The sequence below is a fragment of the Monodon monoceros genome, unplaced genomic scaffold (assembly GCF_005190385.1).
Source record: "Monodon monoceros isolate NGI ecotype Baffin Bay Population unplaced genomic scaffold, NGI_Narwhal_1 Super_Scaffold_22, whole genome shotgun sequence".
Classification (NCBI taxonomy): Eukaryota; Metazoa; Chordata; class Mammalia; order Artiodactyla; family Monodontidae; genus Monodon; species Monodon monoceros.
In genome coordinates, this window is record NW_021703779.1 from 4,797,521 (window position 1) to 4,813,977 (window position 16,457).

Consider the following 16,457-nt stretch of genomic DNA (forward strand, 5'->3'; position numbering starts at 1 on the left):
CCTCCCCTCCCCTCCCCTCCCTTCCCTTTCCCCTTCCCTTCCCTTTCTTTCTTTCTTCCTTCCTTTCTTTCCTGTCTGTCTTTCTTTTCTTTTCCTTTTTTTTTGTTAATGAGGGAAGTAAAATTATTCCAACTGCTGTGTCTGGAAAGAAAACAGTTTAAATATCAGAACTAACCTACGAATTAGCTGGAGAACGTGTGACTGGTTATATCATTGCTTTAAAAATCTAACTGCCCTTGATCACCGCCCCACACCTAAGAGGCAGTCCTCTGATGCATTTCAAATGGGAAGTCTGTTCCCTGGACATCGTTTGAGGAACTCAAATAAGTAATAAAATTAACATTCATGCTCTCAAAGCATATCTCGTTCCTCTCTCTGTGTCTATGTATATATACGTATATGTACATTCCTTCATGATTGTGTATTTATAAAGGTCTTTTTTTACGGAAGTAGAGTTGATTTACAATATTGTGTTAGTTTCAGGGGTACAGCAAAGTGACTCAGTTATAAGCATATATGTTTTCAGATTATTTTCTCTTGTAGGTCATTACAAGACATTGAGTTTAGCTCCCCGTGCTGCACAGTAGGTCCTGCTGTTTATTTTATATATAGTATGTGTATCTGCTAGTCCCAAACTCCTGATTGACCCCTCCCCACCTTTCCCCTTTGGTACCCATAAGTTTGTTTTCTGTCTGTGACTCTGTCTCTGTCGATGGACTCATTTGTGCCACATTTTCGATTCCACGTGCAAGTGGTACCCTATGATGCTTGCCTTCCTCTGTCTGACTTACTTCACTGAGGACGACCTTCTAAAGGTCTCTCTCTTTACTGCCATTTGCACCCCACTCTGCAGTTGCGCTAACGCGCGGCTGGGTCTCCGTGTTCAACCAACAGGATCGTCTGGACACGTGGAGGCGCCTGCCTCACAATAAGTGATGGGCTTTCTCCTGGGATGGCAGGAAGGGCTCCTTTCCCATGAGAGCTCACATCAGTGTGATAATAGCCTGCCTTTCTGCAGGGGTGACAAGTGATTTCATTTGGCACTTTACCCATCGTAGGGCGTAAAGCTGTTCCACCGTGCGTGTTACTTTGTCACAAAAGGGTCAGAGATGCAACCGTAAATCTATCTGCTGAAACCCGAAGCTTCCATCTTCCTTTGCCAAAAGCACTACATATGATCGTTAATAAAAGGAACTATTTTTTCTCCAAGGCTGAAGTTGGTTATTCCTGCTAAATGTCGAAGATATCTTTGCCCTGGAAATCATGCAAACTGTAAAAGGAGCTAATACGGGCTTCCTATTGCATTTATCTTTGAAAGTGTACTTGCTGCCTGCTTTGTGAGTTGTGTTTCTGCAGATAATTGGGACGGTTGCACAGAGGGAGTGGATGAAGCAGAAAGAGAAGTGAGATGGGAGAGAAATGCTCTCATTTAAGCTTCAGAGGGGGAGGGGCCAGGGGAGCTCTGGTCTTGTGATGTGCCTCTGACCTTCTCCCCTTACACTCTTGAACTAGTGAATTAAACTCTCTGATCCTCAGTTTCCTTATCTGCAAAATGGGAACAAAAGGCCAACATTAAAAAAACAAAGCACAACCATATGCGTATCAAATTGGAAATAAGCTGTGCTTATGTCCAGTTCCAAGAGACTAAACGGTGTCATTGCTTTGGAAAGACTCTAGCTCTGGGGTTGACCATCCATGGCCTGTGGTCCATGTTTGGCCTGCCGCCTGTTTCTGCAGATAGCGTTTCACTAGCACAGAGCCGTGCTCATTTGTTTCCATGTTATCTGCAGCTCCTTTCAAGCTATGACAGCAGAGTGGATTAGTTGCAACAGAGACTGTCTGGTCTGCAAAGCCTTGATATTCACTGTCTGCCCCTTTACAGAAAAAGGCTTTCAATCCCTGTGCTAGACTGTAATGGGCACTTTCCCCAGCAAAGGGCTTCACATGTTGACTTTCTGTAGAGACAGTGGCCCATCGTTATGATGATGTTGATGTTGATGACACATAACAGATGTAGAGATGTGGCCTCAAACCCCTCTTTCTCCCCTCATTGTCATTCTCACGCCTGGCTCTGCCACCAGTTATGTGAGTGACCTCGGGCAGGTCACTCTACCTATCCAACCCTTAAGATCCTTACCAGTTTTTTTTTTTTTTTTTAAAGTTCATAAATAAATTATAAAATCCCTTAGAGCATTATCATAATGTGGAGTTTCTATATGCATATAATTTTTTCCACAAGCTTCCAACTGCATTTCAATGTTTTAACAGAATTAAAACATTATGTAAACTGAAAGAAAAGATTTTGTATATTTCAACAAAGTGAATATACTTGATTTCACACTGCAGGGAACCATTTCACAAGGCAGTGAATGACAGCAATCTGGGAATTTGTTGGGACTGAATGAAATCCTTCAGATTAGACAAACAGGACAGATTCTCTCATCTGAAGTCTTCAGCGACTAGACAGATAAATGAGTAGCTCGTTTACAGGGGATAATTGGGGTGATAACCTCTGCTATTTCCCTTTGGCTTCAAAAATTTAAAAAGTAGTTATTTGGGGGGAGAAAGAGATTGGGGGTGTCTCACGTTGGTAATGGGAGTACGCCACCTGGGTATTGTGAGTACTCAAGTGGGCCTTACTTTTAAGAAAATGTGAAGCAAATATTACTAATTCATTTATTTGAAAGCACTGCTTCCTAATGCCATTGTCATAAATTATGTTGTTTCATATTTTATCATGTTTCATAAACTAGATGATGTTAGTCTGAATTGTGATCACATCTAAGGTATGAGAAATTTTTCCAGGGCAGTAAGAAATGATATCATGAATGAAGTAGATTAGGGAAATGATGAAATACCGAATGCTATTTGCCTTCCTTAAACCTGGAATTTCTTTAGAAAAGGAGGTGACTTTGAGCTTGTCCTACGAACCTAGACTCTCTGGAAGGTTCACATAACTACTTATTTCCAGCATATAGACATCCAGGTGCATCACTGAAAACGTGAATGGCTGTAATCACCTTTACACGTTGTAATTTTTCTCTTGCTCTGAAGTGATGCTGAGCTTGCCAGCCAGCTTTCTGTAAGAAAGGTCCGCAGTAACCTGTCGTAGGTTAAGGATTGACTCATACCGCAGAGGTTGATCTTAAGGGCCTTGGAGAATACCAAAGTAGGAGAAAATCACGGTGAAATTCTGCTGGTGCGTGGAGGAAAGCACATGTAACTGTTTTGAGTAGGGTGACATGTGGTCGACCTGCAGTAGGTAACGACTCTCGGGGCGGGGGGCGGGTAGGGAGGGAGGTGTTTAGGCTAAACTGGTGGAAAAGCTTCAGTAGCTCTTGGTTTTCATCTCCACGTAATCAGATGGGAACCAGTGTGGCCAGAGTAGCAGGCTCAGGTGGGGACAGGAAAGGAGGTTTGGGAGGTTATGTGTGGGAAGGATGCACAGGACTTTGGGGAGGCTGCCAGCACTTTGACTCTGAGTGAGACTGGAGGCCATCGAGAGCTTCCAAGCTGAAGAGCCTCAACTTGTGTCGTAAAGAACCACCAGCTGCCGTACTGAGAAAGGCTCGGAGGCCTTTGCCGTCATCAGGGAGCAAAGACAAAGGCTTGGCACACGGTGTTATTCTGGTGGAAACAGTAAGATTCCAGATAGGTTTTTGAAGGTACTGCTAGCTCAAGGAATGAAAGCAGAAGAAGTATACGACCTCGAGGTTTGGTGCGGGAGCAGCGGGAAAGAGGAATTTGTGTTTCCTGCGATGGGGCATCTGTGGTGGGCAGCAGGGGCTGGGAGGGACGGGGACTTTGGTCTTGGGCACATTCCTTTCAAGCTGCCTCTGAGACCTCCAAGTGTAGCTGATGCAAAGACCCTTTAGTACTTGAATCCAAGTTCAGGGGTTTTAAAGCTGTGACTGGTGAGATCTCTAGAGATTGGGTATAGATGCCAAGAGGCCCCCGAGTTCAGAGGCCAGATGCTCCCCCGCTTAGCAGCGGTGGGATGGGGAGGCCAGGAGGGGGGAGGCTGAGGAGGGTCAAGGGACCAGAGGGACAGCCAGTGGGGAGCGGAGGCAGGCGGAGACCACGATGCAAGGTGAAAGCAGCGAGACGTGTGGCGCCTCCACGGGGATGACCAGAGTGGGGCTCCCAGGGGCTCCGCAGAACCAGCAGAGCGAGGAAGGCCGTGCTTCCTGAGCCCGTGATAACAGGACCCAGCACTTCCCTCCTCGCGGGAGGCAGGGGCTGTTTACACCTTTGCTTGGCCGCCACCAGGTGCAGGACTGTTCAGCTTCTGACCTGTGGATCATCTACTTCAGAGTCGCGTGTGTGCTTTACATAAAAGTGTGTATTTCACATAAAACATGAATATATATTGAACGTGGATATATCGATGGGCCACACCTGCACTCGCTGAACCAGCATACCTCAGTATAAGTCTTGGGCGCTCCCAGAGGGTTCCTCTCGGTGACCGTTTGAGAACCACCTCGGTCAGGCATGTCAGGTAACGTGCTTTGGATGAGCCATTAGCCTAGGAAAGCAACTACAAAGCTTTTAAAAATGACACAGCCCGCCACCCCTCCAAAACTTATCTATCTTACAGAAAAGCAACAGATTTTTAAAAAATAATTCATGCTTCCATCACCCCCGAAACACAAACCATCCCAAGGGTAAAACCGTGGCTATTTTCCGCCAGTCTTCTTCGTTTATATGGAGTTAGACAGAGCTTCTTTGCCCCTCTGATGCAGACGGTATTAGAATTAGAATTATTGACAGCATTTTTCTGGGCAGGCGTCTTAAAACAAAACCATCTGTAAATCATTTGTGGTGAGCGGCTGGCTCAATTTGTGGCAAAAAAATGAAGGTAAGACCCTCAGCTTTACACGTACTTGGTCATCTTCATATATAGATTTCAAATGGAGGCTTGTAGAGAAATCATTCCAGAACCTAATCTCTCTCCTGACAGCTGAGACGGTTTTGGCTTATGCGACAAACTAGAAATTATAAAAATGTTACCCGTCTGTCATCCACTTTGTAATGTGGCGAAAAAATAAATGGTTTGTTTTTGCTGATGTTTTCACGTCACTCTTAACTTTTGATTCAAGGATCTAAAGCTCCAGGACGGCTCGGATGAATCAACTTTGCTGACCTATTTAATGCCAACCAACCTGAATGGAATTTGACCATGTTTTACAGAACTTTATCCATTTCGGTACAGTGAAAATTTGGCTGGGTTGTAGCGGTATGGAAATGCCTAGATTACAAATATGGCCCAAACACATTGCCCTTACTGTTCTATAGGTTGTTTTTCAGTTTGAAGCTTAAGAAGGGGATCTTCCTTAGTGCTTATCTTCAGCTATTCTCCACATCAAGGGCAGTCTTCCTGCATCGACCCTGTAGTCATTACATGTACAGAGGCGATGCTTTTGTGGTCATCCTGGGCCCTTGTGTCTTTCTCCTGGGATTTCAGATCCATCTGCACCACCGGCCCCAGCCAACCTCCGGCTTGCAAACTCCACCATCAACAGTGACGGAAGCGTGACGGTGACGATCGTTTGGGATCTCCCCGAGGAACCAGACATCCCAGTGCATCACTACAAAGTCTTCTGGAGCTGGACGGTCAGCGGCAAGTCACTTGTGCCAACGAAGAAGAAGAGGAGAAAGACCACGGGTGGGGTGAGTGAGAACCAGGGGGAAGAGGCCCATCTCCTCGCAGTGGTGTTTGAACTCAGGCACCTGGTCTGAGAGTGGCCTCTGCTGAGCCACAAGAGGGACGGATGAGGGACAGGTTCCCATACCTCCCCTTTGAACGAGGAAGTTCAGAAAACAGAGGACCACGCCAGCCGTTCAGCCGTGCACATTTCAGGTGACAACAGTTGAGTTTAGTCTGTTGACTTACTCATATCCAAATGGCTGGCACCACTCCGGAAATCAGAGGAACAAAAATGTCTCCATCTTAACCTGTCTAGCCATTGAAAACGAGACAATTCAAAATGTCCTCGACATTTAGGTCTCTTTTTTTCTAAAGAGATCCTTGTAAACTGAAGAGTAAATGTTCACGGCTTTATCTGTTGTGTATCGTAAGGGGCTCCCATCTATAATCTAATCAGTGCGACAGCAGACAGTTTAGAAAATGCATGTTTGACAATATGCTTTTCTTGATTAAAAGAACTTGGAATGGCTTATTTTCCACACGCCAAGAAATAAAATCTTCACTGAACTGTTTCATGCAATGAGATCTCTATAACACTGAACATTTTGCATCATATGAAATGCTTAATGCATAAAAATGAGTGTTTGGTGTCCTTTTAGTACACGTTCCTTTATCTCATTGTGATAAAACTTAACACCTTTTCCCCTAATTCATAAGGTTGAATTCCATAAATAAATAAATGTTTGAAAGTGCTTTAGAAGGACACCAAGACTTTTTTTTTTTTTGCACTGAAGATTCCAATATCTGTGCCATTGAGAATTATAAAACATGTCTCCACAGGTCCATATCACCAATATTTAGCTGTGATACTGTTTTGGTTTTATTTTCAAGAAACATTCTGACAGTTCCAGCTTTTATTTTGTAGGACTTTGCAACAAGTGACCATTGGTAATGTGTGCTTATCTCACAGAAAGTGCTGAAAGAGATAAAGTTGTGCAGTCACAGGGATGGAAAGCAAAAAGTGATGTGATGAAATGCCGACAGCCCCCTGCCCCTGACATGCCCTTAATAACCAAACAGCATCAAGGATTAGTAGGGAAGTTTGCAATTTATTTCCAGTATATGTCAATTAGATAAATAAAAAATGAACTGCGGGGCTTCCCTGGTGGCGCAGTGGTTGAGAGTCCACCTGCCGACGCAGGGGACACGGGTTCGTGCCCTGGTCCGGGAAGATCCCACATGCCGCGGAGCGGCTGGGCCCGTGAGCCATGGCCGCTGAGCCTGCGCGTCCGGAGCCTGTGCTCCGCAACGGGAGAGGCCACAGCAGTGAGAAGCCCGCATACCGCAAAAAAAAAAAAAAAAAAAAAAAAAAAAAACTTTGAATTTAATTATAATTGTTAACAGGCCTAGAGTAGCCTTAATCATAGGTCACTATCTTACGAGTGATGTGTTTTTCTGGATCCACAAGAGGCAAGCTGTAGGTCATGTGACTCATTAAAGTTCTCAATATTAAAATTTGACCAACTGAGAATTACGATCAGGAACTGGAAACATGTTGAAAAACATGAGAAATTGTGAAATTTTCTTCTTGGGGATCAATGTCTTGTCATTTCCTAAGAGTCCATCCTAATATCCGTGAAAACTAAGAGGAGTGGGGATGTTCAAGGAAATGCTCTTTCAAAAGTGAATTCTATTTTCCTTGTTTGAGATAATAGTTTAGGAAGAGTGATACAGAACATAACAAGAAACCCTAACTAAAAAGAATTGGGAATTGGTAGTTCATAGACATACTGTAGGTAAAAGGCAGAAAGGGCACGAAGAGGCACGGTTAATACCACGGTGGGTGTGGCTGAGAGGCGGCCCAGCCTCACCTGGGAACAGGGACCACGGTCCAGAGCCTGCCTCTCAGCCCCCACTTCTGGAAGTGCAGTCCTTTCAGCCGTCCAGATCCCTGCTGGAAGGTGGCCGAGTTCTGATAACTGATCCCTCAAAAGCCTGAATCATGTAAAGGTGCCAAACTATGAATTTACAGGGAGCGTTGTGCTCACGGTTCTGAAACGCCCATGGAAATCATGTTCTCTCCCTGAAAAGAGATCTCACATGACCCAAAATGGTGCGGAGAATTCCGACAGGTCATTGAGGTATTTAAACAAGGGATGGGCTTATGTGATTCAGTATTTGACAATTTCAGATGACGATACCTTCATGTAGCACGATGCACGCATACAACTGGCCTACTCTTTGTGGGAAAGCACGTGCTACTTACTGACTGCCTCAAGTCTGGTGTCGCATTAGTGATGGACACATTTTTCCCTTCATAGATGTTAATACCACCAATTAGACCATTTAGGGCCATGTGATATCACATGTACTATATTTTGATGAATGTTTGAATTCTAAGACAACAACCTTATTTCTCTTAATTCCTATTACTTGTAAGGGGCTTTATTATTATACCTGCAAGCCATAAAGAAGTGCTTTAAGCATTTTGTCAGGTTGATTTTTCTTACAACTTTTGGTGGAAATTTACTCATAGAAGATTTAGGATAAAATCAGAGAAATACAGGGAATGCCAATTCATAATCTTTATAGCTTTCTTCTCTCTGTAAGGTGGTATCTAGTAAGGAGTGAGGGGACAGAATTATTCATTTTCCTGCTACCGGAAAGCATCCAATAATGGGATTAGGAATACAATTTCCAAAAAAACGTGTTTGTGCTTTTTGTATGAAATTTATTTTGATCCACGGTAAAAGCGGATTTTCATATGCTAAAGATGTAGAATGATTTGTGATCTTAGATAGTCCGGGCAGACATCAGAGAGGAGCTGGTGTGCTTCACAAGGACACAGCAGCTGTGCAGGGAAGCTCAGAGGCAGGGCGGCTTGTAACAGAATCTGTGTGTGTTCCCTCCACCTGCAGTCTCAGAATTCTGTGACCCTGGAGCCACTGCAGCCCGACTGCGACTACACAGTAGAGCTGCAGGCTGTCACCTACTGGGGCCAGACGCGCCTCAAGAGCGCCAAGGTCTCCCTCCAGTTCACGCCCACACACGCCGTCCACAGAAGTAAGTGCTTCGAGTTCCTTTTTCTTATTTGCAGTCTTTACATGGAGAGTCTTCATACCCGTATACACGTAAATATGCCCTTTGAACTATGATGTGTACAAATTTTACCTTTGAGTTTTTCTTAGGATTTTTATCCTAAGTTTTATGTGCAACATTTTGGCGTCATAATGAAAGTTTAAGAACATAGGGTGTCTCATTCGAACAAATGTTTATACTTCCATGATTTGGGATCCTTGTGCATATGCGTACTTCTTTTTAAGGAGGGTCTGCACGGTTAAACTGTTAGAAACTGTTGCTTCCCTCCTAAAAATGCGACATGCCCTTTTTTCTTTTCTACTGGTTTTACACAGTGGTCACAATTACTGCAAAAGGCTACCTAATTCTCCACTGGGGGCAGTGACTAAATCATTCCCATACCTGCTTCCTTGTTGCCAGTGGTTCTAAGCTAGTCTGTTTGCCAAACTGAGCAAAGCAAGGGGAGAGTCTCATGAGACACTCACCTCTGAGCTGGAAAATGCCTTACGTGGTGTTTCCGGCTTTGCTCGGAGGTGGGGACTGGTGAGAAGAGCTGTGGGGAAGCTCCTGGCCACGGATCTGGGGACGGGCAGATAGAAGGCGAGCCCGAGAGAGGCTGCCAGAGGTCTCCGCGGGTCCTGCTTCCCCAGGCTCGCAGGATCCCGTGGGATCTGCCTTTCATCCCGGCACGGGGCCTGGTCAGACACGGAAGGTGTGACAAGCTTGTTGAATTTACAAAAGGCAAGGCTGGCTCCGCACTGTTAGACGCAGGGATTGCCCATAATTATCTTCTACCACCTGGGAAACAATAGGATCCAAACGAGCAGGTCCATTTGAAATGATGCTTTCAAAATAGTTCTAGAAACAGAGCTTCCTACCTATTTGAGAAGTAGTCCTTTTGGAGATTAAATGGATTTGAAAAGTCTACTATTGCTATGTATAAGTTTGCATACAGTACAAGTTTTACATAAAAATTCTCATGGAAACATTTCTGTGTGTTTAGTAACTTCACTGATTTTTTTATCAATATTTTTTATTGAAGAAGAGTTGATTTACAATGTTAATTTCTGCTGTACAGCAAAGTAACTCAGTTATGCACACACACATACACACACACACACATATATATATATATATATTCTTTTCCATTATGGTTTATCCCAGGAGATTGAATATAGTGCCCTGTGCTCTGCAGGAGGACCTTGTTGTTTATCCATTCTCTATGTAATAGTTTGCATCTACTAACCCCAGACTCCCACTCCATCCCTCCCCCAACGCCCTCCCCCTTGGCAACCACAACTGTGTTCTCTATGTCCGTGAGTCTGTTGCTGTTTCATAGATAGGTTCATCTGTGTCATATTTTAGGTTCCACATGTAAGTGATATCATATTTGTCTTTCTCTTTCTGACCGACTTCACTTAGTATGATCATGTCTAGGTCCATCGATGTTGCTGCAAAGGGCATTATTTCATTCTTTTTGATGGCTGAGTAGCATTCCATTGTGTATATGTACCACATCTTCTTTTTATCCATTCCTCCGTCGATGGGCATTTAGGTTGTTTCCATGTCTTGGCTGTGCTGTGCTGTGACTGTGCTGCTATGAACATAGGGGTGCATGGATCTTTTTTGGATTTTTTTTTTTTTTTTTTTGCGGTACGCGGGCCTCTCACTGTCGTGGCCTCTCCCGTTGCAGAGCGCAGGCTCAGCGGCCACGGCTCACGGGCCCAGCCGCTCCGCGGCATGTGGGATCTTCCCGGACCGGGGCACGAACCCGTGTCCCCTGCATTGGGAGGTGGACTCTCAACCACTGCGCCACCAGGGAAGCCCTTTTTTTTGATCTTTAAAATTTTTATTTTATATTGGAGTATAGTTGATTAACAATGTTGTGTTAGTTTCAGGTGTACAGCAAAGTGATTTAGTTATATATATATATATATACCCGTATCTATTCTTTTTCAAATTCTTTTCCCATTTATGTTATTACAGACTACTGAGCAGAGTTCCCTGCACTATACATAGGTCCTTGTTGGTTAAAACCAGCATTACACGATTCAGTTTTAATGGCATTAATTTGTGTGCCTAATTTCAGCCTGACTGTTCTTAGGGAGGTCCAATCTTACAATTTGTAAATAGGCCCAATATGTCCGTTATATGATTATGAGTCAATTTCAAGAGTAATTTTAGAGTCAGATTTAGTGATATCTATGACAGCACTTATGGAGCATGTGGCATGTTAAAGGCAAGATATTATGCATTAGAGACAGCTTCCAGCTGAGAGGAAGAATGAGGCGTAAGTCAATACTAGTGTTAGAGGTGTGATGAAACAGGGCCAGAAAATCCTTATGTTCGTTGGACAATGTATACCACACGTGTAGGGTCTCAATAGCTTATTTGCTTGAAGTCATTTTTTCTTTAGCCTGGCTGCACATTATGGTCAACCAGAGAGTTGTTTGTAAAAATGCTAGTGGTAGGGCACCATGCCCAGAGATTATAATTCAGTGGTGGCAGGAGGTGGGAGGGTTGGGGGAAGATGCCTCTCAATTTCTTTTTCTTTTCTTTTCTTTCTTTTTTAATTCTACTGAAGTATAGTTGGTTTACCATATTGTGTTTCATTTCTGGTGTACAGCAAAGTGACTCAGTTATACATATATATTTTTTCATGTCCTTTCCCATTATAATTTATCACAGGATATTGAATATAGTTCCCTGTACTATAGGGTAGGACCTTGTTTTCTATCCATCCTATATATAATAGGTTGCATCTGCTAATCCCTAACTCCCAATCCACCCCTCCCCCACCTCTGCTCCCCCTTGGCAACCACAAGTCTATTCTCTATGTCTGCGAGTCTGTTTTTGTTTCCTAGATAGGTTCATGTGAGTCATATTTTAGATTCTGCATACAGGTGATATCACTTGGTATTTCTCTTTCTGACTTCACTTAGTATGATAATCTCTAGGTCCCTCCATGTTGCTGCAAGTAGCATTATTTCATTCCTTTTTATGGCTGAGTAATATTCCACTGTATATATGCACCACATCTTCTTTACCCATTCATCTGTTGGTGGACACTTAGGTTGCTTCCATGTCTTGTCTATTGTAAATAGTGCTGCTGTGAATATAGGGGTGCAGGTATCTTTTTGAATTACAGTTCTGTCTGGATACATGCCCAGGAGTGGGATTGCTGGATAATATGGCAACTCTAGTTTTAGTTTTCCGAGGAACCTCCATACTGGTTTCCATAGTGGCTGCAACTTACATTTGCACCATTCATTGATTTCTTTAATGCAGTCCGCCATTCATTCATCAAACTGTGTCTAATGATGGGAATAATTACTACCTTATACCACTGTACACTGTATTACAGTATAAAGATATGTACACTGTAGGATGTATACTATATAGACTGTACGTTATATAGTATATGCGTACCATGTATTTATATGTGTATATGTGTTCTGTGTATACGCACATGCGTACATATACATGTGCAAACACACTCATACATACACATTACTGCAGCACTGGACACATTTCCATCTCTGCCTTCAAAGTGCCTACTGTTGAATTTGGGAGAGAAACGTCAACATGATTACACAGAGACCAGTCCGTTGCACACAGAGCTGCAGGGAAGCATGGCACAGACGGACAGACATGGTGGTGGGAACCAAGAGCACAGCGCTCCTCCTGGGTCCTGAAGAATGGGTGCTCCGTGGGACACAGGGTGTCACCCCACACAAGCGCAGAGTTGGAAGAGAGCATCGTTTGTGCAGAGAATCAGTTTGGGGGTGGGGAGTGGAGGGGGGGTCAGTTCCCTCCCTGGGAGATGTCAGTGACTCCCGTGGGTGTCATAACCATCCACGTGCGAAGGCCACCCTGTGTCTCCCACCTGATGCTCCCTGAAAGCAGAGGTATGTGTTCAGCTGCCTGCTCAGCACCTCCACTGGGATGGCTAACAGGTACTTCGAATGTAACATCCCCAAAACCAAGCTCTTCACTTCCCTCTCACACCCGTTCCTCTCCCAGGCTCTCCTGCCCCAAAAGTTCCCACCGTTCCCCCTTTTGTTCAAGCCATCCATAGAGGTCATTCATCATGCTTTGCTATTCTTTCTCTTCAGAAATTCAGTTCATTAGAAAGTCCTTTTGACTCTAATTTCAGATTCTGTGTGGGATCTGTCCAATTCTTGCCCTTGTTCAGCCCACTGTCACCTTTCTTATAAAATAATCTCCTAATTAATATTTGTCTCCACTCTTTCTTAAATGTCCATTTTGTAGACAGCTGCCAAAATATTCTTTAGAAAATATTAACCATATCACAGATTACTCTCCTGAGTTCCACTCTCAAGACTGTCACCTACATCTGCTCTTTGCAAGTCTCCACAGATCTCATCCTCTATTGCTTTCCCATGTTTTCCTCCCCAAATGTCTTCTCAAACCAAAATCCTTTAAACTTCTGCTTCTCCTAAGACCCTTTTTTTTTTTTTTTTTCTATTGGTGGTGGGGATTTCCTCTATTGTGTAAAATAAGTTTGCCTTTTAGTCTCCTGGCTTTTCCAGTAAACAACATTCCTTCCCCATTAGAGACTGGTATGGGATTGCAAACTCCTATAATTTAATATGTGTTTCTGCCCACAACCAAGAACAAGGAGAGGAAAACCCAGCCTTGGCTTGCCATTGTTGAAGTCATGTCATCGAGAATCTCTTCATGGTCCAGCCCACAGACACAACTGTTACAGACTCTGGGTCTCCAGAGCACATCTAGGGCTTTCTCCTTCTTCCTGGGGCATCTCCCCACACACACCTGGTGAGATCCTCTTTAATTAGCTCCCTCTCCCTTCCTCTCAGGTATGATTACAAACCCTTCTCTCTCACTTTAAGCCATTAGGCATCACATAGACTGAAGTCTTCCCTCTCAGTGAGCCACTCAGATCCCCCCAGATACAAACACATCTGTCCTTCACCCCTGAGTGTCTTCCCCTGTCCTCTGGAATCTCCGGTGGAAGTGTCCTTCCTTTTGCACACGACAGATTCCAGTCTGTGGGGTCTAGACCTATCCCTTGGAAAGTACATCCGCTCAACTAAGGTCTCATCTAGGTCAGAGAACAGGGACTGTCCGCCTGTGTGCCAACAGCGGCCGTCAGAGCGCACGTGCTCCAGAAGCCTAGGCATGGCCTGTAGCACTGCTTCCGGAACTCCAGAAGCCTAGGCATGGCCTGTAGCACTGCTTCCGGAACTCCAGAAGCCTAGGCATGGCCTGTAGCACTGCTTCAGGAACTCCTGTGAAAGCAAACCAGTCAGTTGTTCCCGCTCTTACCTGCGCACGCAACCAACTCCTGTTCCCGCGAGACGCTGGTGCCGAGTGTTACGGTCACTTTCTAATCATCTTATACGATGAGGTAACCTTTTACCTGACCAATAAAGAGATGTGACAGTTAACCTACCAAAGGCCGCTTTATGCTAGGATTAACTGATGCCTGTCATGCAGATTCAGAAAAATAAAAAAAGAAGTGATAGTGCAAAGTACCTGTCATAATACATGTTATTTGGGTGTCAGCGTCGCCGACAGAAGAGACTGGTTTTGCAAAGGATGAGGCAGGATATAGCTGAATACGTGTCAGGATGTTCTTTATAACCCAATGTTGATATATAATCTCGTAAACACTAGTATATGACTTTTACAGGAACACTATATTTCATCATGAAGCAACTAGAAGTAAGGAATAACTACAACTTTATAGTATAAACAAGGGAAATTATATTTTATAGGAATGAGTGTAGTAAATGTCAGCATATAAATTATTTTTTGAATTATATTTTTCCAGGTCTGCGGGGTGCCAGGTGTATTAATGATAAATATTTCGATGCAAGCAAAGCCTGAATGTTCATACAGTTTTATAAAAGGGTCCCTTGAAGGAGGAAAGACATAATACTATCTTTAATGGAAATGTAACTTGCTTTTTTGGAGGTAGGAGGAGTATTTCCAGGGTTGACAGATTCCAAATGTTTTTTATAGTTGCCTCATGCAACTGGAATATACTTCCAGCTCTCCAAAATAAAAATGGAGTGGAGAGAAAATACTCTGAATCTCTCAATCTGAAAAGGTAATCAGAGTTTTGACATCTGGAGAAATAGCATAGTCACTCAATTCTTTTAACTTTTAGGACTATTAAAGAGTATAAATAAATCAGACCTCATACCTCTTCAGAATGTGAAGGAATGAATTTTATTCCATTTTTGTTTCCTGCTGAAAGTGGAGGACACACTCCGAGTCAAGAACGTCCTCCCAGGACTGAACTATCACGTCTGTCCCTACATGGGGGATGGGGCATGTCCATGCGTGTCTGTGCTGGAAATATTCAATAAAGCAGCAAAGATTCAATCTTGAGATATATACATATATATATATATATATATATACACATATATATGTATATATGTGTGTGTGTGTGTATGTATATATATATATATATTCACACGTTCTTACGTCTGTAATGAGAAATGAATGTTTCCATGGCATATAAAAGACAGCAGGAAGACAGAATTCACAGAGAGGTTAAACACGGTTTTCTAAACTGTCTTGGTAGTCTGCTGGCGACTTGTTCCCATCACAGGTTCTTAAGGGAATTAGAAGCATAAATGGGCTTGTGAAAATCTGAAGCCTTTAATTCTTTAAAAGAAACATGCTTTAGGTGAAGCAGCAGGATTCTTTAACCGCCTGGTGGTGTCTAGAAAGGGATGCGTTTGGGGGCGGAGCCTTGTGAGGGCTCCGCGTCCCAGGCCCTCCTCTGGGCTCCAGGCTCGCTGTGCTGGCTTCTGCAGGCTGGGAAGCAGCGCCTCCTGCTATCCGGTCTCTGCACATTCCTGGCCCCCAGGACGCCCACCTCCACCTGCGAGCTGAGGACGGAGGTTTGCCATCAGCGGCTAGTAATTTAATCAGCACGCCCGTGTGATGACGCCTCTGTAAAAATCCAGAAAGACGGGGTTCAGAGAGCTTCCGCGGTGGTGAACGCATGCTGGGGGAGGGGCTCCCTTAGACCCTCAGACGTGGAAGCTCCGCCCCCTTTCCCCACACCCTGCCGTGTGCATCACTTCCATCTGCCTCTTCCTGACTTAGATCCTTCTTTTCCCACTCACTTTTCATATATCCAAATCACATTTTATGCTTAGGCATGATTAACTTTGAAGACAGATGTTCTTGTTTACGTGAGCTAAATATGGGCTTACATGACAAGCAATATTGATGTGAACATTTCTATACAAGTTTTTCTACGTTACAGATCCTCATCCCTAGAACAGTCTTTTTTGTTACTGTTGTCTGTGGTTTTGTGTTTGTTTCTTTTTTTAAATTGAAGTATAGTTGATTTACAATGTTGTGTTAGTTTCAGGTATACAGCACAGTGATTCAGTTACACACATGCATGTATTCTTGTTCAGATTTATACCATTATAGGTTATTACAAAATATTGAGTATATTTCCCTCTGCTATACAGCAGGTCCTTGTTGGTTATCTCTTCTATATAGAGTAGTGTGTATATTTTAATCTCAAACTCCTAATTTATCCCTCCGCTTCCCCCCTTTCCCCTGTGGTAACCATAAGTTTGTTCTCTATGTCTGTGAGTATGTTTCTGTTTTGTAGATAAGTTCATTTCTGTCGTATTTTAGAGTCCACATCTAAGTGATACCATATGATATTTGTCTTTCTCTGTCTGACTTACTTCACTCAGTATGATCATCT

At 43.6% G+C, this 16,457-nt stretch overlaps 1 protein-coding gene across 1 annotated transcript in view; it reads left to right on the plus strand.

Annotated features, from left to right (window-relative positions):
- The window catches only part of ANOS1 (anosmin 1), a 190,515-nt gene that overhangs the window by 152,619 nt on the left and 21,439 nt on the right, over positions 1 to 16,457 (plus strand). The window contains exons 7-8 of the mRNA XM_029240257.1: positions 5,465 to 5,670; positions 8,566 to 8,710. Coding sequence (XP_029096090.1) covers positions 5,465 to 5,670; positions 8,566 to 8,710 — 351 coding nt within the window. The remainder of the gene's footprint in view (positions 1 to 5,464; positions 5,671 to 8,565; positions 8,711 to 16,457) is intronic.